The 22,083-nt window shown below is 44.9% G+C and overlaps 11 protein-coding genes across 11 annotated transcripts; 5 read left to right on the plus strand and 6 right to left on the minus strand. All coding sequences in view use genetic code 12, as the record gives it.

The window, feature by feature from the left end:
- Nucleotides 1–105: 105 nt before the first annotated feature.
- Nucleotides 106–690, minus strand: LODBEIA_P26730 (uncharacterized protein; the record flags this gene model as incomplete). Its single annotated transcript, XM_066972698.1, has 1 exon — nucleotides 106–690. The coding sequence occupies one exon, from the start codon at nucleotides 688–690 to the stop codon at nucleotides 106–108; it is 585 nt and encodes a 194-aa protein (XP_066829611.1).
- A 195-nt stretch (nucleotides 691–885) lies between these two features.
- Nucleotides 886–1,443, minus strand: LODBEIA_P26740 (uncharacterized protein; the record flags this gene model as incomplete). Its single annotated transcript, XM_066972699.1, has 1 exon — nucleotides 886–1,443. The coding sequence occupies one exon, from the start codon at nucleotides 1,441–1,443 to the stop codon at nucleotides 886–888; it is 558 nt and encodes a 185-aa protein (XP_066829612.1).
- A 515-nt stretch (nucleotides 1,444–1,958) lies between these two features.
- Nucleotides 1,959–2,498, plus strand: LODBEIA_P26750 (uncharacterized protein; the record flags this gene model as incomplete). Its single annotated transcript, XM_066972700.1, has 1 exon — nucleotides 1,959–2,498. One exon carries the CDS (start codon nucleotides 1,959–1,961, stop codon nucleotides 2,496–2,498), a length of 540 nt encoding a protein of 179 aa, XP_066829613.1.
- A 371-nt stretch (nucleotides 2,499–2,869) lies between these two features.
- Nucleotides 2,870–5,455, plus strand: LODBEIA_P26760 (uncharacterized protein; the record flags this gene model as incomplete). The annotated part of the gene is made up of 1 exon (XM_066972701.1): nucleotides 2,870–5,455. One exon carries the CDS (start codon nucleotides 2,870–2,872, stop codon nucleotides 5,453–5,455), a length of 2,586 nt encoding a protein of 861 aa, XP_066829614.1.
- A 298-nt stretch (nucleotides 5,456–5,753) lies between these two features.
- On the minus strand, nucleotides 5,754–7,892 carry LODBEIA_P26770 (uncharacterized protein; the record flags this gene model as incomplete). The annotated part of the gene is made up of 1 exon (XM_066972702.1): nucleotides 5,754–7,892. The coding sequence occupies one exon, from the start codon at nucleotides 7,890–7,892 to the stop codon at nucleotides 5,754–5,756; it is 2,139 nt and encodes a 712-aa protein (XP_066829615.1).
- A 1,538-nt stretch (nucleotides 7,893–9,430) lies between these two features.
- On the plus strand, nucleotides 9,431–13,936 carry LODBEIA_P26780 (uncharacterized protein; the record flags this gene model as incomplete). Its single annotated transcript, XM_066972703.1, has 1 exon — nucleotides 9,431–13,936. One exon carries the CDS (start codon nucleotides 9,431–9,433, stop codon nucleotides 13,934–13,936), a length of 4,506 nt encoding a protein of 1,501 aa, XP_066829616.1.
- Nucleotides 13,937–14,468: 532 nt separating this feature from the next.
- LODBEIA_P26790 (uncharacterized protein) lies at nucleotides 14,469–15,716 on the plus strand (the record flags this gene model as incomplete). Its single annotated transcript, XM_066972704.1, has 1 exon — nucleotides 14,469–15,716. The coding sequence occupies one exon, from the start codon at nucleotides 14,469–14,471 to the stop codon at nucleotides 15,714–15,716; it is 1,248 nt and encodes a 415-aa protein (XP_066829617.1).
- A 183-nt stretch (nucleotides 15,717–15,899) lies between these two features.
- LODBEIA_P26800 (uncharacterized protein) lies at nucleotides 15,900–17,069 on the minus strand (the record flags this gene model as incomplete). Its single annotated transcript, XM_066972706.1, has 1 exon — nucleotides 15,900–17,069. The coding sequence occupies one exon, from the start codon at nucleotides 17,067–17,069 to the stop codon at nucleotides 15,900–15,902; it is 1,170 nt and encodes a 389-aa protein (XP_066829618.1).
- Nucleotides 17,070–17,489: 420 nt separating this feature from the next.
- Nucleotides 17,490–18,230, minus strand: LODBEIA_P26810 (uncharacterized protein; the record flags this gene model as incomplete). The annotated part of the gene is made up of 1 exon (XM_066972707.1): nucleotides 17,490–18,230. The coding sequence occupies one exon, from the start codon at nucleotides 18,228–18,230 to the stop codon at nucleotides 17,490–17,492; it is 741 nt and encodes a 246-aa protein (XP_066829619.1).
- A 300-nt stretch (nucleotides 18,231–18,530) lies between these two features.
- On the plus strand, nucleotides 18,531–20,774 carry LODBEIA_P26820 (uncharacterized protein; the record flags this gene model as incomplete). The annotated part of the gene is made up of 1 exon (XM_066972708.1): nucleotides 18,531–20,774. One exon carries the CDS (start codon nucleotides 18,531–18,533, stop codon nucleotides 20,772–20,774), a length of 2,244 nt encoding a protein of 747 aa, XP_066829620.1.
- A 430-nt stretch (nucleotides 20,775–21,204) lies between these two features.
- On the minus strand, nucleotides 21,205–21,453 carry LODBEIA_P26830 (40S ribosomal protein eS27; the record flags this gene model as incomplete). Its single annotated transcript, XM_066972709.1, has 1 exon — nucleotides 21,205–21,453. The coding sequence occupies one exon, from the start codon at nucleotides 21,451–21,453 to the stop codon at nucleotides 21,205–21,207; it is 249 nt and encodes an 82-aa protein (XP_066829621.1).
- Between the last annotated feature and the right edge of the window lie 630 nt (nucleotides 21,454–22,083).

Consider the following 22,083-nt stretch of genomic DNA (forward strand, 5'->3'; position numbering starts at 1 on the left):
GTACGACAAGAGGAAACAAACACCAAGAGTATGATATCAACTAACAAATCTAATGTGTTTAATATATTTACAAACAACAGCTTCATCGCCATTTTCTTTTTTCCATCATAGATCAAACTTCTTTGACCTCGACTGTTTCTTTTCCGATTGTTTCTTCTTGTTGAATTTTTTCCGCTCCTTAAAGCTCTCCTCAAGCTGGGCCCACTTGAGTTTGTCTTCATCTTTTGCCTCTCCTGCAAAATAGACAGTGGACTTGATCTCCGTCACCAACCGCTGGAAGCACTGCTCGGTGTTTTCGTCCCTATTTCGGCTTGTGTCGCTCTGTATGATTAGGCCATTGCTCTTTGTAGCGTATCGGATTCCCTTGGACTTGAGTTGCGCTTGAACTGGCATCGGGATCCAATAGCAGACACCAGGGTCCAACCATTGTCCCGGCTCTAGCGACACCGTGGCCTTGGAAGAGGTTTTGTTGACTTTCTGGCCGCCGGGGCCCGATGACCGGCTATAGGCTATTTGAAAGTGGTGTCTTGGTATGGTTGATGTGGAGAATTTTTCGAGCCAGGAAATGGATTTCTTGATCTCTTCTGGAGAAAAGTTAGGGGTGGTTGAAGTTTGACGAGCCGAGCCAGCTAGTCGAAGCAAGCTCCGGCTGCTTTCTGTTTGAAAACTTTTAAACGCGTGTCTCCACATGATCAACATGATCAATAGACCGCCCAATTGTCACTGGGTTCTAAGGGGCCAGATAAATTTCAGAGCATAGACCAGAGAGAGAAAGAGGAAGGCAGACAACCAAAGCGAACGCAACCAGCATTTTTACCCCCGATATTGCCAACTAGAATAGAAATAATCGTGAAGATCAATTCTTTCTTTATATTTTGACCCTACTTAAATATCCTGTAAAACTTTTACAGCATCTGACACATTGACAGAAGTGTTGTCAGGCTCGACAAAAGTGTTGGTTATCTTGCCATCCTCGACAGTCAAGGCGTATCTCTTGGACCGCTCATTGCCAAAGACTTTGGTAGCATCGAAAAGCAAGTCAAGCTCTTTGGTGAACGCTCCAGTGGGGTCTGCTATGAAGCGAACGTTGGACGCTCCATTTGCGTCGGACAAGTCGTCACCCCAAGCCTTTGTAACAAAGGGGTCATTGACGGCAACCACAAAAATCTGCTTGTAGCCCTTGTCGCCAAATGCTTTGGAGTTCTTGATGTAGCCTGGGACGTGTGACTTTGAGCAGCCTGGGCTGAACGCACCGGGGACGCCCACGATGATGGACTTGCCTGAACTGGTCTCCTCGGCTAAATTGACGTCATTACCAGGTGAGTTTTCAAAGACCTTGCTTGACGAGATGCTTTCTCCGACGGAAGCGTAGGTTCTTAATGGAGCGGCAATTTTTATAAGCAACTGAGCTCTTGCTCTCAAGATGGGTCTGGTGGAAATCATTCCGCTGAAGAAGAAATAACTAAAAAGAAACCGGTTTGGAGGGGTTGGTTCAGTGAAGATGGCAATTGTAAAGTTGGCTGAAAACTCCAACTTGCCCCCTTCCCCGTGGCACCCACAATAAATGGACCTACGCGCTCACACATGCTCTCTCTCTCTCCGTCTCTGTCTCGCCAATCAACCACAACCGAAACAGTCTTCAGCAAGGTTAGGAGAAGTAAAGCTGCAGACACATTGCTCCAGGGCTACAGTACCAAGTCCTCTCTTTTTTGGGTAAGTGTCATTCATCGTTTGCGCTGGCACTCTCTGTGAGGTTTCAGGCGCGATCTCCTACAAGAACGACTGGCGGAGTCTCTAACTTGTTTCGCAGGAAAAAAATATACTGTGTGAGCGATATTGCCACCTCTCTATGTGTTGATTCATCAGTTGAAGATCAAGGCTCACTAGGTCAGAGCATAAAAGTATAGCCCTTCCAACTACATTTGCAACTATCCGGCACTGTCTACAGCAAAACAAAAATGAGCATTTCTGCCCAGGGCTTTCCACAAGAAGCCGCGAAAAACCTGATATCCAGAGATGACGCTCTCAAGCTATACACAAACACGTTGAACTTCAACGTGATTAGCCGGTACGACCCCGCCATCAAGCAGCTTTTATACTATACGTCACACTGCGTCATTTACCAGTTCATCGACGACGAATGGGCCAAAACCGATTACCAGGGCGTGTTGGCTCTTTACTCGCGCGAGAATTGTCTAGACACTTCCAAGCCCGTGTCGGGTGAGGCAGTGCAGAGCTTGCTCTGCTATGGCCTCATCTTGTTGAATCGAAACAACCCCGACTGCTTGTCGATAGGGCTCGTGCCGAACAACGTTGTTGCGCTGGTGCTGGACACATCTTTGACCCAGTTTGACGAGATGGAAGTGGAACTCAATGCTAATTTGGTCATTGTGCGGGACATTGAGGGAAAGATTTTCGGGTTATGGATTTTTGATGAAGACGACAGGTCTGCTTTGTTTCAAACCATCAAGCAAATACTCGAGGAAAGCTTTGAATGAGTAGAAATAAAGAAATGAGAAAAAAAATACGAAGAAACAAGAGATTGCCCTTTGATTTTGGATTCAACCCCTTGAAAAACAAGATCTCCATGGTTTAAAGCACTGCTAATCCTGGGAGCCGCCTTCAAAGTAGAAGTATCTATAAAGTGTGTCGCAAGATTGAGAGAAACCGTGGTTCCTGAAAGTCTGGGGTTGGAGTTTTTAGTTTCGTTGAAGTAACGTAAAAAAAAAACACCGGAAGTCAATGCGCATCTTTGAATAAAACATTTCTTTGACCGTATATACATTACTTTGGCTTTCCAGAGTAGACCCAAAAGTCTGCATCAACAACGAAATCTTTACTCTAATCAAGGTCGTAATTGGCATCGACCATGATCAAGTCCGAAGCTGCTAATGGATCAACTACCATGAACAAACTCAACCTTTTGCAAATGCAACAGGCCAAGCAAAACGCGGTCAAGTCACTGCAACAGCAGCAGCACCAGCAACAACAACAGCAGCAGGGCCAACAGGGCCAACAGCCACATCCGTTGCAAGGCCAGCTGCTGGTGTCCCTGTCTCAACTTAAACACAAGATTGACCTCAAAAAATATCACTTTCCTTCAACGACAGAAGAGATTCTACGCAAGTACGCGAAATACCCCGCGTCTTTGAGCTTGCACATTTTCGAAAACAACTACCGATTCAACAACTCCCAGGATTCTCAAATTGTCCCCAAGAATTCTCCCGTGATCAAAAGCTTTATGAAGCATGTGTTGAAAGAAGAAATTCCAGTTGAGTTGAGCGAGTTGCTCAAGGATTTCGCAATCAAGTCTTACGACGGGTGTCTAATATTACAGGTGCATGACCACAGAAACATGATCAAGACTGCGGCGTTTGTCAACAGAGGCAACTCTCCAGTCAAGGATGGCAAGAATGAACCCATGATTGTAAATAAACCTCGGACATACCGCACATTACTAAAGCCGACTCCGCTCTCGATATATTTTGATTTGCTTTACCATACAGATTCCGCCTTGACCAAGTTCACCGATGCGTTATCGTTACAAATGGAGTCGGAAATCTTGACACTCACCAACAGGAAGCTAGACCTATCGGTAAAGGTGAACCCGTATCATTATGACCACTTGAGACCCGATACTGAGACCAAGCCTGTCGAAAAGGAGGAAGCACGACTTGGAAAAAACAAGGTTAATTCTACGAATGAAGATATTGAGTCAGACGAGGAGGCTCTGCAGCCGGTGTATGTTCACAGGTCTCCCGTCAAGGTTCCAATACGGAAGATTCATCAAGACGAATTAGTTTTGCACAAATCCTCAGAGTATGAAGAGGTGATGTTGCTTCTTTCCAACAAGAGTAGGCGACTGGACGATTCGCAAGACAAAAAGTTGGTGATGGTGTCATCTTCATCATTGCCAGGGACGGCAACTGCTCAGATTGCAGCTGCGTCAGCTGCATCGGCTGCATCGGCAGCGGCGGCAGCGGCAGCAGCAACAACAACATCATCGTCATCGGCAAAATCATCAAGCAAGGAGAGCTCAGCAACAGCTGAAAGTAAATTGAAAAAGGGCGAAAAAGTCGCAAATTCTACTCCTCCCACCATTCCAACTGTCACCATGGCGCTGAATCCCGTGAGAGCCACAGGACAGTTTATGAGGTTGCGGTTGATTGAGGAGATCAGAAAGAAGAGGGAATTGGAAAAGTCGCAACAAGAGGCAAAGATCCAGGCCCAGGCAAATGCTGTGCAAGGTGATCACATGGCTCCTCCTCCGCAGCAGCATATGCCGTCTACTGATAACCAGGCTCCCACTGAAGTGCCAAACGCAAATGGTGCGAGTCGACCCCCTACCGCTGCGAAAAGACCTAATGGCTCCCCGGCTACACAAGCTCAGCCTGCGCCCAAGCGTGCCAAGAAGGAGACGAAGAAGCAGCAACAGCAACAAGCCAAAACTCAAGCGGCGCCGACTCCTGGGATTCCATCACTGTCTCCACAATTCCCCAATTGGATGCCAACATCCAATACCAACTCGCAAGTACCAACGGCCAACAATACTCCCATGATGGGTAACTTGGGTGCTCCTGTTCCTGTCCAGAATGCGAAAATGAGCCAGGCCCCGACCCCGCAGCTTCCAATTGGAACTCCCAATTTGCCTCAAAATCTCCAACAATTTCCCCATCCAAATTCAACGGGAAATCCTGTGCAACTGATATCCTCTCTGCCACAATTACCTCAAGCGCCTGTGCAGCAGCAGCAGCAACAACAACAGCAACAACAAGCACAGCTTCCGCAGCAACCACAACAGCAACAACAAGCACAGCTTCCGCAGCAACCACAACAGTCATTGCAAATTCCACAACATCAGCAATCTCAGCAACCAACGCCGCAACTACAATTGTCTTTGCAACAGCAGCAACTTCAACAGCTCTTCCAAAACTCATTGGTTCCCGAGGAGCAGCAAGTTTATAAACAGATTCAGCAGAAAATGAGCGCGTTGGCGGTGATGGGCCAGACGGGCGTTGCTCCCAATGGACAGCAATTGACAGCTCAGCATAAGCAACAAGCTTTACAACAGGTGAAAGTTTTACAACAGCAGCTTTTACATAAGTTTCCTGTTTACTTTCAGAGATTGAAGCAGTTTCAATTGTATCAGAAACAAAAACTACAGCAACAACAGCAGCAGCAGCAGCAGCAGCAACAGCAGCAGCAGCAAAAGACTGCAGCGATGGCTGGTGGCGGTGCGACTCCTAACTTGCCTGTGAATAATGCACCTCTTGGGTCATCATCTTTGCAACAGTCTGTTGGTATGCCGAATGAGCTGCCTCTAATGAACAACAATCAAACTCCTCAACTCCCTGCTGCTGCTGCTGCTACTGCTGCTGTTACTGATGCTGGAGCTGCACCAAGTGAACCAAAGAAGAAAAGAGTATACAAAAAGAAGAGTGTTCTGAATACATAAACATCAATTTTTGCAATAACAAGTAATGAACTGCACCACATTATAAAATTCAAAAAAAAAAAAGTCAAATCAAAACCAAATCAAACCAAAACCAAATCAAACCAAAACCAAACCATACTCAAAATCAAAATCAAGATCAAAAAAAACAAAAACAAAAAAGATCCTTCTTAAAAGGGCTAAAGTAAATGACAGAACTAGATAGACACGGAAATTTAATTCCATATTTGTAAAAAAAAGAACACCATAAAAAACCAATACACCAATTGGTCTTTTCTTTATAATGAAGTATGATTGAAACTCATACATCTTCCGAGGAAACTTGAGAAGAGCCGTAGATACCGAGAGCCGTAACGGTGATGCAAGCATAAAGCAATCCCTTTCCCACCTCCTTGAGAATTGAGTTCAATTTGGAGGTTGAATTACTACTGATTTTCTTTTTCGGTGGTTGTTGATTGGCGTCAGCTATAGCTTGTGGAGCGTGACTAGGTGTTTCTTCACTCTGTTCTTGCATTTCATCAAATGAACGTTTCTTCGATGATGCGAGATTGTTTAATTGAGAATCGTTTGTTGCTTGACATGACTTGTCAGCCTTAGCAGAGTCAATGTCAATGTAGGAGGTCTGATCTGATTTCCTCTGCAATTTGCAACTGCAATCACAAGCCCAAGTTTGCTCAGAGTCTTTGTCACTTTCACCGCCACCGCCACCACCATAATTGTCGCCACAGTTTGAATAATCACATTCGGAGGCAACATCTGGGTAATAGTAAGCATACTCTTCATTGTAGTCATAATCATCTTCATCTTCATCGTCATCATTTTGACAATTCTTCCTAGCATGGCATTCTTCCACTTCTTCCTCCTTTTCATCTTCTTCGTCAGAGTAACTGTCAAATCTCTTGTGTCTTCTTCCACAACTAAAAGCAGAGGCTTCTTCAGGCTTGTCGTGGAAGTCATAATCATCATCATCACCGTCATCGTCATCATCGTCATCATCATCGTCATCATATCTCCAAGATGAAACGTGATAGTCATGAGCAGCACTTGAAATTTCAAAGTCTGCTTCATCTTCGTAATAATTTCTCAATCTTTGAACGTGTCTTCCTCGATGACGAGAACAAGGGTTGTCGCGTAAATCATATACACTTGGTGCTTCATCTGAGCTACTGTTTGCTTCTTCTTCTTCTTCTTCCTCTTCTTCTTCCTCTTCTTCTTCTTCTTCCTGTTCTTCTTCTTCTTCCTGTTCTTCTTCCTGTTCTTCTTCTTCTTCCTGTTCTTCTTCTTCTTCTTCTTCCACTTCCTCTTCTTCTTCTTCTTCTTCCACTTCCTCTTCTTCTTCCTGTTCTTCTTCTTCTTCTTCTTCTTCTTCTTCCACTTCCTCTTCTTCCTCGTCCTCGCTAGGTGTTTCAATGCTCATGGATGGAGATGAACAGCCATCCAGTATTCCACTGCAGATGTCCACTTCGGATTCGTCTAACTTCTGAATAATCGCATTCTTGAAAATTTCTTTTTCTTCCTCTTCTTCCTCTTCTTCTTCTTCATGCTCGGGAGTTGTTTCCAAAGTATCTTCATCTTCTTCCTCATCAACCAGATCGCTATCAAAATTTGAGATTTTCTTAATCTTGCCCATTTTCAAAATTCTATTCCATATGGTTGATTTGACATCTTTATTTGAAAGTGGTGCAAGGGAATTCGCAGTTGAATCATCATCATCATCAATGATAACTATTCCATCTTCTTTCTTGGCTACTTCTTCTTCTTCTTCTTTTTCCTCTTCTAATGTAGGAGCTTTAGTGCTTTGCAAACCGGTAGTTTCAGCGGTTGATTCATCAAGATCAACATCAACATCAACATCAACGTCAATGAGATCCAAAGTTCTGGAGCTTTCGTGTTCTTCTTTTTCTTCTTCTTTGGTCTCTTCTTCTGCTTCATATACAGGAGTTGCCAACAGACTATCTTCAGCAACAATATCAACAAAGGGTCCATCTGACTCTTTTGCTTTAGTGTAAATCTGGTCACTTCCAATGGGGACTAGTTTTACAATGTTTCCCTCGATTTCAACTTGAAAAGTCAACGCAATCGGGGGGTTGTTGAAAACTGAGAGGTCAATTGTGTCTTGATCTGCATATTGGCTACAAACGGAATTGATCTGTTTCGAAGGGATGGACAAGATGAATCCCAATTTATCCAAATGGTTCAATGCAATTGCTTTGCCCTTTGTCAAGACTCTGTCATTGACAACCGTGCCAAACGTCGACGAGTCCTTAATGACAAATTTCCCGTCAATATAACCAACAGAAGCATGGTTTTTCGACAAATGGCTGTTTCTAAAATAAAAATTGTCAAAATTGGCAACCCGTTCCGGGTTTTTGATTGATGATCGCTTAATCTCCGACCATTGGTTCGGCTGAAACAGAACTGCTCTCTTGTTCGATACCATCATAGTCGTGATCCAAAACAACTAGACAAGCGTGCGGTTAGTTTGTTCCCTGTTCAACACGGGGATCTCAAAGACGGAAAAGGTGTATAACTACTATGAACTTGTATACTGAAAAAACCGGGTAATGGCGATGAAAAAGAAGCAACACGAGTGAACTGGTATTGGCTGTAAAAGCTGAAAGTCTCCGCGTATTAAATACGTAGCAATTTTTGAATGGCGTTGGATAGACTCCACTCTCCTCTCTACCCGTACTATCACACACTTTCTATCTTATACACTATACTACACACATTGTCTCTCTCCCTCTCTCTCTCGCCCTCTCTTTATCTCGCCCCCTTATCGTCGTCTCTTTTTTGTCTGTTTGTTTTAGCTGTTTTATCTGCCGGTGGTAATATTAAATTATCCATCTCGGATAAACTCCAGCCTTGACCTGTCACTCAGGTGTGTACATATATATATACATGTGTGGTACATGTGTGGTACCTTGCTTCCTTTATACCACCACTACTCTCACCATTACTCTATCCGTATAGCTGTTATCGTGGCTGTCACGTGCTCCCGAAAAGTAGTGTCGCTACCTCCCCGCTACCCACTCTTCTTATCTATAGTGCTATTAGCACCACACGCTGGTAATCTCTTACGTAACCACGTTCTCGCGTTTAAGCCCGATTGGGAAACTCAAGCGGAAGTCAAAGAGTGCGGGAATTAAAAAAAAAAAAAGCAGCCACGACTCAGACCACCACACACCACACGGTGGTGAATCTTGTTTGGTCACGTGCGTACCAACAGCTCAATCTCTATAAACCAAATCATCCTGGAGGCAATCGACGCACGGGACTCTTGTCTTTTGGCATGTTCATCCTGGACTGCGTGGTGACCTGTTCTTGCAGGTGTCTGAAAAATATCGCAGGCAAGAGACCCGGAATCAAAAAAGTTCTCTCTCCGTCGTTGCCTTCAATGTTTCAGAAATCAAGAATCCCAATCTTACCTGCTTTCAAAAGCCTTTGCGTTTGAAAGACGGTGCTGCTGTCTCTGCTGTTCAACTTGTTGGTATATTCGTGGATGTGTGTGTCCTCTCACATCTCTATAACCGATTCGTTTTCCCTTTTTTTCCTTTACGAATTTTAGCAACCACTTTTTCTTTCCTTTACATGGTCGAGCCCAAAATTGTTCCAAACAAGAGCCAGAGTACACCAGAGTTTAAGTTGAAAAGTGATTCAACTTGGTCCATCCCACGTCCGCTACACAGCTTCACTTTTTCACCTTCTGGTCTTTCTCTGGTGTCAAGAACCAGCGTTACTTGTCTGTTAAACCGAACAGCTCGCAAGCGAAACAGCCAAATCCCACTGATTGAAAAATTAAAGGGGAAAAAAAAAAAAAAAAGAAAAGAAAACAAAAAGGCTTGAAAAAATTAAATAAAAAAAAAAATCATCCAGCCAAAAGTTCCAGATAGATAAAAAAGAACAGCAAATATTTGGAAAGTTCTTACAAGAGTTGAACCAACAGGTAGAGTCAGAATAGATAGATATATCAATGTCATGACAGCAGTGCAACCGAATCAACTCGCCAGTGTCATGAATGGCGGCGGCGGCGGCGGTAGCTCAAGTCGAGCGAGCCACCAGTTGAATGACAAGATGAGACATGGGTTCGACGACGCTTATAATTCCGAGAAATTCCTAGATCTGTTGGCCAACACTTTTTTCATCTACTTCGATGACAAACGACAAAGCACCAATGGTAACCCCATCACTCTGGAGATGAAATTAAGCCCCAAATACTATAGAAACTATCAGCCGATTTATGACTGGAAAGTGATGAAGGAACGACAAAAGACCATAAGTGCCATACTCATTCTTTGTCTAAATCTAGGTGTAGATCCGCCAGATGTCATGAAAACTTACCCGTGTGCCAAACTCGAAGCCTGGAGCGATCCAACCACCCACACGGAAACGAAAAAGGCGCTTGAAAACATTGGTAAAAACTTGCAGAGCCAGTACGAGGCCTTGTCGCTTCGAACGAGGTATAAACAATCGCTAGATCCATGCGTGGAAGATGTGAAAAGATTCTGCAATACCCTTCGAAGAAACGCCAAGGATGAACGAATTCTTTTCCACTATAATGGTCATGGCGTGCCCCAGCCGACGGCTAGCGGTGAAATATGGGTTTTTAACCGAGGTTATACCCAGTATATTCCGATATCCTTGTATGATTTGCAAACATGGTTGGGTGCGCCCGTGATATTTGTTTATGACTGCAATAGTGCCGGAAACATTGTTCACAATTTCAAAAAATTTGTTCAAAAGCGAATAGATGACGATAATGAGGGCAACCACGATTCAAGTGCACCGTCGCCTACTTCAGCCTACCTCGATTGTATACAGTTGGCAGCATGCAGAAGCAATGAACTATTACCAATGAGCCCCGATCTTCCTGCTGACTTGTTCACGTGCTGCTTGACGTGTCCCGTTGACATTAGCATCAAATGGTTCATCATGCAAAGCTCTTTAAACAAGGATTTCTATGATGCGCTTCCTCGAAATCATGTGGGAAACGTTATCATACCGGGCAAATTGGCCGATAGAAGAACACCATTGGGCGAGTTGAACTGGATATTCACCGCCATCACCGACACAATTGCCTGGACAACATTATCCAGACCAATATTCAAGCGACTATTCCGACAAGACTTGATGGTTGCTGCATTATTTCGAAATTTCCTCCTAGCAAAAAGAATCATGCCCCAGTTGAACTGCAACCCCATTAGTGATCCACCTTTACCGGATTCAGTGAAATTTCACCCAATGTGGGACTCGTGGGATTTGGCAATCGACCAAGTTTTAAATCAAACATTGAAAGCGGCGCAAGGTGACATTTTATCACTGCAGCTGGCCATGGCAAATCAGCAACAGCTCCTCACTGACAGTGCACCATCTGGTGGTGCCACTGGAGGTGCCACAACCAATAATACTAATACTACTTTGGCACTTGCTGCTGGTGCACCACAAAATGGTTCTACAAATTCAGCCAAGTCCTCATCGATTGTGCCCATCTCAACTCAAAGCTTGGGCAATTACCAACACTCCACCTTTTTTGAGCAACAGCTAACGGCATTTGAAATTTGGTTGAAATACGCGGGACCTTCGACAAAGGAACCACCAGAGCAATTGCCAATAGTCTTGCAAGTGCTCTTGTCACAAGTTCACCGGTTGAGGGCCTTGATTCTTTTATCAAAATTTTTAGACTTGGGGCCCTGGGGAGTCTATCTTTCTCTTTCAATTGGCATTTTCCCTTATGTTTTGAAACTCTTGCAAAGCCCAGCCCAGGAATTAAAGCCAGTTTTGATTTTCATCTGGGCAAGGATCATGGCAATTGACTACAAGGGAACTCAGCAAGAGTTGTGCAAAGACAAAGGATATAATTACTTTTACCTGATCCTCAACACCACTGCCGGGAACCTGGTGGGATCCAATGGAAGTATGAGCATAAATGGAGGCGGAGGAGGGGGCGGGGGAGGAAACTCGAGCTCTTTGCTTATAAATGATGACCATAAAGCCATGAGTGCTTTTATCTTGACCTTGTTTATAAAAGATTTCAAAAATGGCCAAAGGCTCTGTTACTCAGCAGAAATTGTCAGCAACTGCATTAGATTCATCCTGACGAGTGATAAACCATTGCTACGCCAGTGGTGTTGCTTGCTCTTGTCGGAGTTGTGGAACAAGTACCCTGACGGGAAATGGGTTGCTTACAAGGACGGCTATGTGCATGACTTGTGTGGGTTGATCAATGACCCCATCCCAGAAGTGCGCACGTCAATCGTGTTGGCTTTAACAACATTTATGACCGACCCGCCAGCACAACCTCAGTTTTCGCAGGGGCAGGGGCAGGGGCAGGGGCAGCCACAACAACAACAACAAGCAAACGGTACAGCAGCTTCAGAATCCAAGAGAGACGAGATGAGGCAGCAGGATTTGAAGCTTGCCAATGTCATGTTGGGGTTGTTGGGAGATGGCTCTGCTGTTGTCAGAAAAGAGTTGATTTTTTTCATCAACAAATTCATCAAGACCTACTCCAAATTCTTTCTTATTGTTGCTTATAACCAGCTTGAAGAAGAAATCGCGCTTATCGAAGAACCCACCAGCCTCAACGATGTTCGTAAAAGCTCGCCGGCGTATGGGTCCATCTTTAGCTCGATCTGGAAGGCGTTGCTCATTCTATCTGAAGATCCTCACTGTGAAGTCAAGCAGCTTTCAGAGATTTTAATCGACCACGTGATGATCAAATTGAACGAGAGCGAGTTGGCTCCACTAGTTAAAGAAATGCAGAATTTCTTGCTCAGTAAATCGACTACTAATATCAGCGAGAGTTTCAAGTCGGGCAAGCCGGTGGTTTTCAGTAAACCCTTAGCAGGTGAGAAACGACAGGCATCTAGCCAATCCGTTGCCAACAGAAAGAGCGATTTGCTCATTGATGGCTCATCATTGACCACCAGAAGGGCCACATCTGTTGCTGCTGGTCAAGTCGCCGACACTTCTGACGCAGAGTCCATTACTTCCAAATTGAAAAATCTTTCCATTTCCAAGCTATTCAAGAGTTTCCAAATTGGTGATGATGCAGATATCAAGAAATTCACCAGGATCTTGAAATCTGGCCCTTTGCAGACCAGCTACGGTGCCGAGTACAAACCCAAGTCTTCTTTTTTCAAAGAACGGGATTTGTCTGCTCTTTCTGTCTCTTTACCAGACAGTTCGGGCTTTTTCGAATATAGTTGTGAGTATTTCCAGGAGCCTCAAATGTCGAAAAACGAAGCAGACGAGCCGGGGTCACGTGAGTACATCAAGAGCTTATGGAGAAGAAACAGAAACGAGACGATCATACTGGAAACTCAACCACTTAAGGAGATGGCGTTGCGGGGTGACTGGGACAAAGACGTCAAGACTTTGAACAACGTGTCGCAACCAAAATGTATCCGATTCACCCAGTTTGAAAAAATCCTTGTTGCTAGTGACGAAAAGGATAATTTGACCGTGTGGGACTGGGAGAGCTGCCAAGTTGTCAAGAAATTTTCAAACGGCAATCCATTTGGTACCAAGATTACCGACATTAAGTTTTTGAACGAGGACGACCATCCGCTTTTGTTGACGGGCTCATCCGATGGAGTCATAAAAATCTACAAGAACTTCCAAACTCCGGAGTATTCTGAGACAACGAATGAGCTGGATTATGTGGGTGCTGGTGTTGGCGCTTGCCTTGACGATTATTCAGAAGAAGGCCACGAGTCGAAAAAGATGGAGTTGGTCACGGGGTGGCGCGCATTGACGGACTTGTTGCTCACCTCCAAGAGTTCAGGGTTGATATCCGAATGGCAGCAATCGACAGGCTCGTTGCTTGTTAGTGGAGATGTCAAAGTGATTCGAGTCTGGAGCGCCCCGCGTGAATTGTGCTTGGTGGATATCCCGGCACGGTCATCGTCTTCAATCACCTCATTAACGTCGGATCAAGTTGCCGGCAACATTTTCATTGCTGGATTCGATGATGGAAGCATTCGGGTTTACGACCGAAGGCTAGACGCTAGAGAGTCGCTTGTCAAGCTCTGGAAACTGCCGAGACTAGGCGTTGGACAACAGCAGGAGAAATCCATCGGGCACGGCTCGATTCGCAACGTGCACATGCAGCGAGGCGGATGGAGAGAATTGGTCAGCGGCTCTTCCGACGGGTACGTCAACTTATGGGATATAAGATTGAACGACCCCGTCATAACATTCACTACACCAGACAGACAGATTCGATGCCTTGATGTTCACGAGCATGCACCTGTCTTGACGACGGGCTCCAAGTCGGTCGACATTTGGTCAACCGCGGGCGACGAGTTGACAAATTTGAGAAACGCTGGTCTCGACAGTAACTATTTGCCCACGCCGACTCGCAGCATGAACTACGTCTCAAGCACGACATTCCACCCTCATAGATTGATGCTTGCTACGAATTACACCCAAGACTCAAACATTAGTATATATAACTGTACCGATGTGGTTGTAGAATACTAGAACCAAAAATAAAAAATAAAGAAAGACAAAAAAGTAAACTTTGCATTGTGAATCTGAAAGAAGTCAATTTTTTTTTGAACCTTGTAGGTGATCGATTGACAGATTTGGGGGGGAAAGGGAGCCGTTGGGGGGCAGCCGGATGTGTCAGACTCTTTATTTTTTGGTGGTTTATAAAATATAAAAAAATCTTTGGCTATCCGTTATTCGCAATACTACGGGAAAAAAAGAAGGAAGCAGCGGGCAACGTCTATCACCGTTTCATTGCAAGAATCAAATTGCTAGCCTCAACGACAACGACAACCCATTCTGAGTTTAAGAACGGTGCACAGACAAACAAACAAGCAAAATAAAAATTCGGTTGACAGTTTCATAAACCCCCCCTCCCCCCCCCAGCATTCTAGAAGAAGATCTGACGAAAGCCATCGCGAAAAAATAGGGTCTACGATAGGAGCAATTTTGGCGGGAAGTAGGTTGGACCCTTTTTTTCATTTTTTTTTGGAAATATTTACATTCCAGGCAGACACGGGAGAAGATGAATGATTCCAATAGCATCAGCTATGCTAGGCTGCTCGCGGCACAGTCAGCAGCAGTCAACTCTGGCAAAAACCACGCCTCGATCCAAAATGACGAGAAAATATCCATAGTTCAACGAATGATCAGCGCATGTTCCGGAAGTCTCATTACGTCTCTCGTGGTGACGCCGTTTGACGTCATCAGGATACGGATCCAACAGCAGGGGATACTACCGAAGGAGCAGCCATGCTGTCAGAAACATTTTCCCGAGCACTTTCCTCAGCCCACGCGTAGTGCTCGTGGTGCAACTGCTTCTGCTGCGACGGCGGCGGCGAACCAGATATTCAAGTCACCGCCGGAACTTTTCTGGATCCACAACAAATATTGCGATCCGAGCGTGGAAAACTGCACGAGGATAACGTCGACGTTCCAAGGGTTTGCCACCGTGAGCAAACATGAAGGAGTAGCGACGTTATGGAGGGGATTGTCGCTTACTTTGCTCATGGCCATACCGTCCAACATTATTTATTTCACGGGGTACGAGTACATCCGAGACCATTCGCCCTTTGGCAACCAGCCATTCAATCCGCTCTACTGCGGCGCTCTAGCTCGGTGTCTATCGGCTACGTTTGTCGCGCCGGCAGAGTTGATCAAGACGAGATTGCAGTCGATCCCAGCGGACGCGAAGGACTCTTCGGGGGTGATGCGGCATTTGCTTCGAGATTCGATCAATTTGGTCAAGCTGGATGGCGCCAGTACCCTTTTCAAGGGGTTGAGCATTACCTTGTGGAGAGACGTGCCGTTTTCTGGAATCTACTGGTTCTCTTATGAACATCTCAAAACTAGAATCTCGACAATGTTAGGCACAAACTTTGATGGTACAAAAACCAATACCAGTACTACTATCACAAGTGGTGCAGGTGCCAGTAACAAGGAAGACTGGAAAGTATTTGCAACTTCCTTTCTATCAGGATCGATATCGGGGACAATAGCAGCGTTCTTCACTAACCCTTTCGACGTGGGCAAGACGCGATTACAAATCACCATGGATGACGATAACACCACTTCACGTCATCGTCATCGCAAACCCAACATGTTCAAATCCTTAGCTGATATATATAGACAAGAAGGCATACGCGCGCTTTACGCGGGTTTTGGGCCGAGAGTAATGAAGATTGCGCCCGCGTGCGCCATCATGATTTCATCCTACGAGATCGGGAAGAAGTTCTTTAAGAATGGCAATGCTCTCCAACAAAGCCAAGTCTAAATTGTGCATCCGCGTGTGTGTGTGTGTAATTCTGCATGCATTTTGTATATAGAAACGAAAAAGAATTAAATCTTATAGAATCCTCATCTTTTAAAAGATGTCAAATGAGGAAGAAATTTGGGGGTGGTGGGTGTTTGCTTAAATACTTTTTTTTTTTCTTTCAGCGGTTTTGGCCGTTGGGGATCAGTTCCAGTGGTCACTGCTTATTAGCGAAATATCTCTCATGTGCTCAGCGCGGAACGTGGTGTTCCCGTATGGTTCGTCCGTGGTGTCCTTAGCTAACGCTTGTCTGGTGCTCGAATGTTGCTCTCTTGTGGTTTGAGTGCGCGATATCGCGGCTGACTGGTGAGTTTGCGGGACACTAGGACGTAATGGCAGGGTGGTGCTGGGGTTAGAATGCAGTTGCTGTTGCTGTTGCTGTTGCTGCTGTTGCTGTTGCTGCTGCTGTTGCTGTTGCTGCTGTTGTTGATGCACGTCGGTGTGGATACAGGGAGTCTGTTTCTTACATTCAATGCACACGGATTGTGGCGTGGGTAACTCGTATCCGCGCAACTTGACCTGGTCCGCTTCAGTATAGGGACTCGGGTATTTTTTCTTGACGGTGCCGATTTTAGAATACTTCATCGGTGAAACTCGGGCGATTTCATCGCCCAAGATGTTGCTGATGCCATTGACGATATTCCCCTGATCGCCATTTAAGCACTCAAGGAAATCTTCGCCAATCTCACTCATTCTTCTCGCAGTTGCACTCAAAGTGTAGATGTAATCGATTAAACTTTCCCTGAGGTCGTTCGAGATTGATCTAATAAACTGCTGTTCAACCACTTGCAAGCTGCACTCCACTTCCTCCAATTTCTCATTGATCAAAATGGTCGACGACGCCTTTGGGCCGTATTTGCTCTTGCTGTCCTTCAACTGTTTCTCCAACTTGAATTTCGCATGGAGCAACTCCTTCTGCTTCTTTTCGCGCTCGTTAACAAACGACAAACTCAACTTGATCTTATCCATCTTCTCATTCAATTGAAGATTGGAATGCAAGTGATTCGAGAACACCAGGCTGAACTCTTTGATAATTTGCGAACATTCGTGGTCGGGGATAGACTCCAGCCACAAGCTCAAATCACTCAACAACTCCTGCTCCATCTTTTTCGTTCTATTGTTCAACTTGATGAGTTTACTAACTCGCTGATGGATCCTATAAGAGGACGAGCGGGCAATCTTGGCACTGCTATCGTCAGCCACATTCGCATCGGTGTGCAGCTGCGACGTGTTGTTGCCACAACCAAAGCCCGATATCAGGGCGAATTTACCAAATACTCTCTGCAATGCTGTAGTGGGTCGTTTGTCGCTCATCAAGATAAAATATCTTCCCTTTCCCTTTTTCCCCTCCCCCTTTTTCTTCTTGTAATCGGACAGGCGTGGTATATATGTATTGAAGAATTTTTGATTTTGATTTCAAAGTTTTTTAAGGAATTGTGGAATCTGATGGCTTCTGTTATGCTGTTGGGAACAAGGGTAGAAAACAAAAAAAAAAAAAAATAGTAAAACTCAAAAAAAGAGTAAAAGTAAGGACCTAAAAAAACAATAAGGGAAGAAGAACCACAAACAACAAGGGGCGGGGCGGGTTCGTGGGTGGAAGAAGGTTTGTCTTTGATGAAACTCGAAATATTTCGCAGCCAAGTGCAAAATGAAACCAAAAGGTTGTTTGTATTGAAGTTACACAAAAAAGTTTGCTCGTGTGTCGCATATCTTTAAATCATCCGTGTGTCGCAACTACTTCTTTTTCGACACCTCCTCGTCAAGATTCAAGCCCGTTATATCAGCAATTGATTTCCTCAACGACTGAGTTCCGTCCTCGACTCTCTTTATGTTCCGCTCAGTGCCTTCTTCAATCGATTTAGCCAAAGCAATAGCACCGTGGTATGCGTCTTCTTGTTGCTTGGCAAACGAAGGGACGTTTTTCTGTTCCAACTTCCAAGCAAACACACGCGTATTGTCAAATGTCACTGGCAAAAAGTATCGAAATGCAGCGAGGCCAGCTATCGTGGGGAAACACACTTTCGATATCACACCGCGCGTTCTCGCGGCAACGGTTCCCGACAAAATCGCAATAATCACATAGATGCCATTGGGCAAGATGTCTTCCCTCTTGTAGTGCAAATCGCTCACTGTGGTCGTGACAAATCGTTCCGTGTCGTTGAAATTGGTGTACTGCTTATTGAGCCAATGGTTCAACTCGGTCAATGCCACACTGGCATGCTGCCTCGCGGTCTTGAAAAAATTCTCGGTGGTCTTTGTCGAGCGCACGGATATCCCGTCGATGATCTTGTTTTCTCCGAGTGACTCAATCTCCGACGCCGGTGCGGCAACTACGGTTCCTGGACGCGGAACGACGTTGGCTTCATCTTCGTAGAACCGACGGCTCGACGACTCGTTTGAAATCAAGCTCGAGTTGAAAGAAACAATAGCTCCGGCGGATAATAACGGACCTGCAAGCTGAACAATCCTGAACATTGGCAAGAGAGCGAAGGTAGTGAAACTGGACGGGGGACAAACAATAAATGAAAGAACAAAAACGTATGCAAAAGACAGATCTAGCGTCGACTGGTGGCGGTGGTGGTGGTTGTAAAGTTGTTGAAATGTTGGTTTGGTGGTTGGGCAGGAAAATTTCAGGAGTGCGACGGACACTTTTTTTTTCAGATCCCTATTTGGTGAAAACTTCGTTTCCCCTTTACTCTCTCACTATCTCTCTTACGCACTCATCTCATACTGTATTGTTTGCAGCCAGAGATTTGCTTGGATTGACCCAACCAGATGTTGAGGCAGAGTGTACTTGTCAGAAACAAGATCATACCGATACTGCGGAGGTGTTTATCAGTCACTCGATATCACTGCAAGCTGCAACCATCGCCGCGAAAGGGTGATTACGATTTCATTCGCGAAGAGATACGAACGGAAGCAGATATCGCTCGCAAACTCATCCCTGACAAGCTAGTTCAAGACTCGGATCGTTTCGATATTGAGGAAGAGGACGAGGATGGTGACTTGTCCCCGTATAGAAATGCAGATGGGGGCTGGAGACACGGCGATAATGCCACTGAGGCTCGGTTAAATGAGAAAACGCTCGCGGGCAAAATGGATCATTCGATTGCCAAACTTCCTCGTGAGATTGCTAAAACGATCCAAAACAACATCCTCGTTACGACAATACCGGCCAAGCTCCGGGAGCAAGTAGCTTCGCTCTACGAGGACCTTCAGCAGATCCAAATCCAGCAAAGTCCGCTGTCGCCACTAGAATGTAATACACATATTGCAGCGTTGTTTCTTCAGGATTTTAGCCACGTCAAGCAAGCCATTTTGGAGCTTCAAAAGAGGGTCGGCAAGGAGCAGTTTAATCCGCAGAGAGTTTTGGACGTGGGATATGGACCCGCGACTGGTATCGTGGCGTTGAATGATGTCATGGGCGACGAATGGGTCCCAAGGGAGAAAGATGCATATATTGTGGGCAGGAGGAATAACGAAATGAAGAAACGAGCAAAGATTATTTTATCTCGCCAGTTGAATGAAAATTTCTCCAATGAGGGAGATAAAGATAAAGATAAAGAGGAGGGAAAAGTTGTTGGAGAAGTTGTCGAAAATGACGACCCCGTTAACGAGTATCTTGGCCCCATCGATACAAAGAGGATAAACATTCGAACAAGGTTGAAAGATGCGCTTCCCGTGACAAAGAAATACGACCTCATCATCGTCCACCACTCGTTATTGTCCAAGGAGTACAATTTCCCCGGCGATGTCGACCAGAATCTAAGAATGGTTTTGCAGTTGCTTGCTCCTGGAGGCCATTTGATCTTGGTTGAGCGGGGCAATGCGCTTGGCTCAGAAATCATCACCAGGGCTAGACAAGTCATGATACGTCCGGAAAAATTCCCCCTGGAATTGGGCAAGATCCCTCGCCCCTACATCAAGGGTTCATCTGGCAAGCCGCAACGGTTGAAGAAAGAAGGTGCCCTTATAAGTGATGCTGATATTGATTTCGAAAGGGAAATGTTGGCTCAGCTAGACGCGGAAGAAGCTAGAGAAATGGGGGTCAGTTTAGAAGAGGAGATTAATGCCAAACACGGACAAGTGGATGAAAGTGATTTGAAATTTGAAGAAGAAGATAGTGACGAGTATGACGTGTTTCATGTTGATACCCCCGTTGAAGACATGCATGGGAAAATAGATTATCACCTTAAAATCGTTGCTCCTTGTCCACACCATAGAAAATGCCCCTTGCAATTGGGAGATCCCAAGTATTTTAAAATTCCTTCGCATAAACACAGATTGGATTTTTGCTCGTTTTCCAAAGTTGTTGAAAGGCCAGAGTATACCATGGAGTTGAAAAAGGGGAAAACACTCGCTGCCAAATGGGACAAGAGTGCCATTGACGGCAAGGGGAGCTTATCTCGTGGAGAATTGAAAAAACTACAGGGAAGTGGCCGACCCGGAGGCAGAAACACCGAAGATGGTTCGTTTGCGTATCTCATTGCTGAACGAAGCTTAGATGACGCGGAGACGATTGCCCAGATTGACAATTTACGCCAGCACAGCAATCACGACAATTCACCCGTGGACAGCGAAGCTATCGAGACTTGGCCGCGGATAGTGACTCAGCCGGGCAAATTGAAAAAGAATGTCAAATTGACCGTTTGTTCAAGTGAAGGAGATATCGAGACGTGGCAGATACCAAAGTCGTTTGGCAAGGAAGCCTATCACGATGCAAGAAAAGCCCAATTGGGAGACTTGTGGGCGTTGGGGAAAAAATCAAGTGTGAAAAGGCAAACTATTAGCGACAAGACCAAGGAAAAGTTGGAAGCGTTGTACAAGACTCAAAAAAAGACATTTTTGAAAGAGCAGAAGAAGAAGATTTGGAAAAGGAAAACTGGGGTCAGCAGTGAGGAGTTTGATGATGGGTTCCTTGCTACTGAAATCATGGCTGCCCAGTTGGAAAGCAAGCCAAAGTATCGCAAGCAGGGCAAGAGGTTGGATATCGACCCGGAGAGCTACGAAGGTTTGTAAAGAGCTCCCGTTCCCAACCTTTGCGTCTCACCCCGTTTTCTGTGGCTGGTAACATGTATATAAAATTTTTTTGTAAGTAGCTGTCTTTTGTTTATTTATTCATCATGGTGGTGAACCAGCACCGTTTTTAAGAGAGGAATTTCACCTACAAGTTCAACCCCTTCTATAACCATTCGCAAAAAATATATTCAAAAAATTAACAACTTGCTACAACTTTATCTATACAAATCAAAATACCAACCAAAACAAAAAAAATAGACGCAATAAAATGACTTATCAATCTGGCATATGTGATACACATGCCAATTGAAACATGAATTGAGATCCACAAAGCTATAAAATGAGCAATTTTGTAATAATGGTCAACACCCTCCCAAAAGCGAAACCAATCAAAAAAAACCACCAAAAATAAGCTGAGCCCTGGATGGATTTATTTTCTTCTGAATGACGAGCCTTCAGCTAATTTAGCCTTGCCTCCCGTGGGAGTGCACAACAAATTCGAGCACTTTTCGCAAGTTACCGCGGTTTGCGCGTGGCTGAATATAGTGACGATGTTGTAGCAGCCGGGACATTTGATGTCGATAAAGTATGAGTTTGGTTGCTGGACGAGTTTCTTGAGCTTGTATTCTTTCTTCACTGTCTCTGGATTGGGGTGCAAGATATCTTTAACTAAAACCATTTTCTCCTGTGTGCATTGGATTCGTTTTGAAAATAACTAAGTGCTTGCTGCAAAGTGCCAAGTTGTAGTTGTAAAGAAGATTGATGTAGAGGAGGTTGGAAGTGTCAAGGGTCCCTTCACTTTCTTTATATATCTCCAGTGTGGAAAAAAAAAAATTCTCAAGATAAGATTAGATATGGGGGGGGTTTTAGTACGGAGTGAAAAATTTTTCCATTTTTGCTCTCCCGTCGAGTGGCAAATAAATTTCTCTCTCCTTCTCGCGGGGATTCTCTCGCGATGGCCGGCTATCACTCGCGCCACCAGTTTCCCCAGGGCGCCCAGGGCGGGCCGAGTTTCTTTTCTTTTCTCGATTCTTTTCTCGTGGCTTCCACGGTTGAGACAAGTGAGACATCGATCTCGAATGTTCTATGCTGTTTTTTTTTCTTAAGAGTGGAAAAGAAAAGGAACGACGGGAAAGGGGGAGAGGAGGAGAGGCGGGCACATCCCATTATTACCTAGAACCTATACTCATGTTCGGATCCAGCAAAAGGCGAAGCTGTACCGCTGTGGAAAACTCGGAGGATAAAATAGAAATCTGTCAAAAAAAAAAAAATAAAAACGGAGTTGAGATGAGCGCAATATGACTAAGCG

The sequence above is a fragment of the Lodderomyces beijingensis genome (genome assembly GCF_963989305.1).
Source record: "Lodderomyces beijingensis strain CBS 14171 genome assembly, chromosome: 3".
Classification (NCBI taxonomy): Eukaryota; Fungi; Ascomycota; class Pichiomycetes; order Serinales; family Debaryomycetaceae; genus Lodderomyces; species Lodderomyces beijingensis.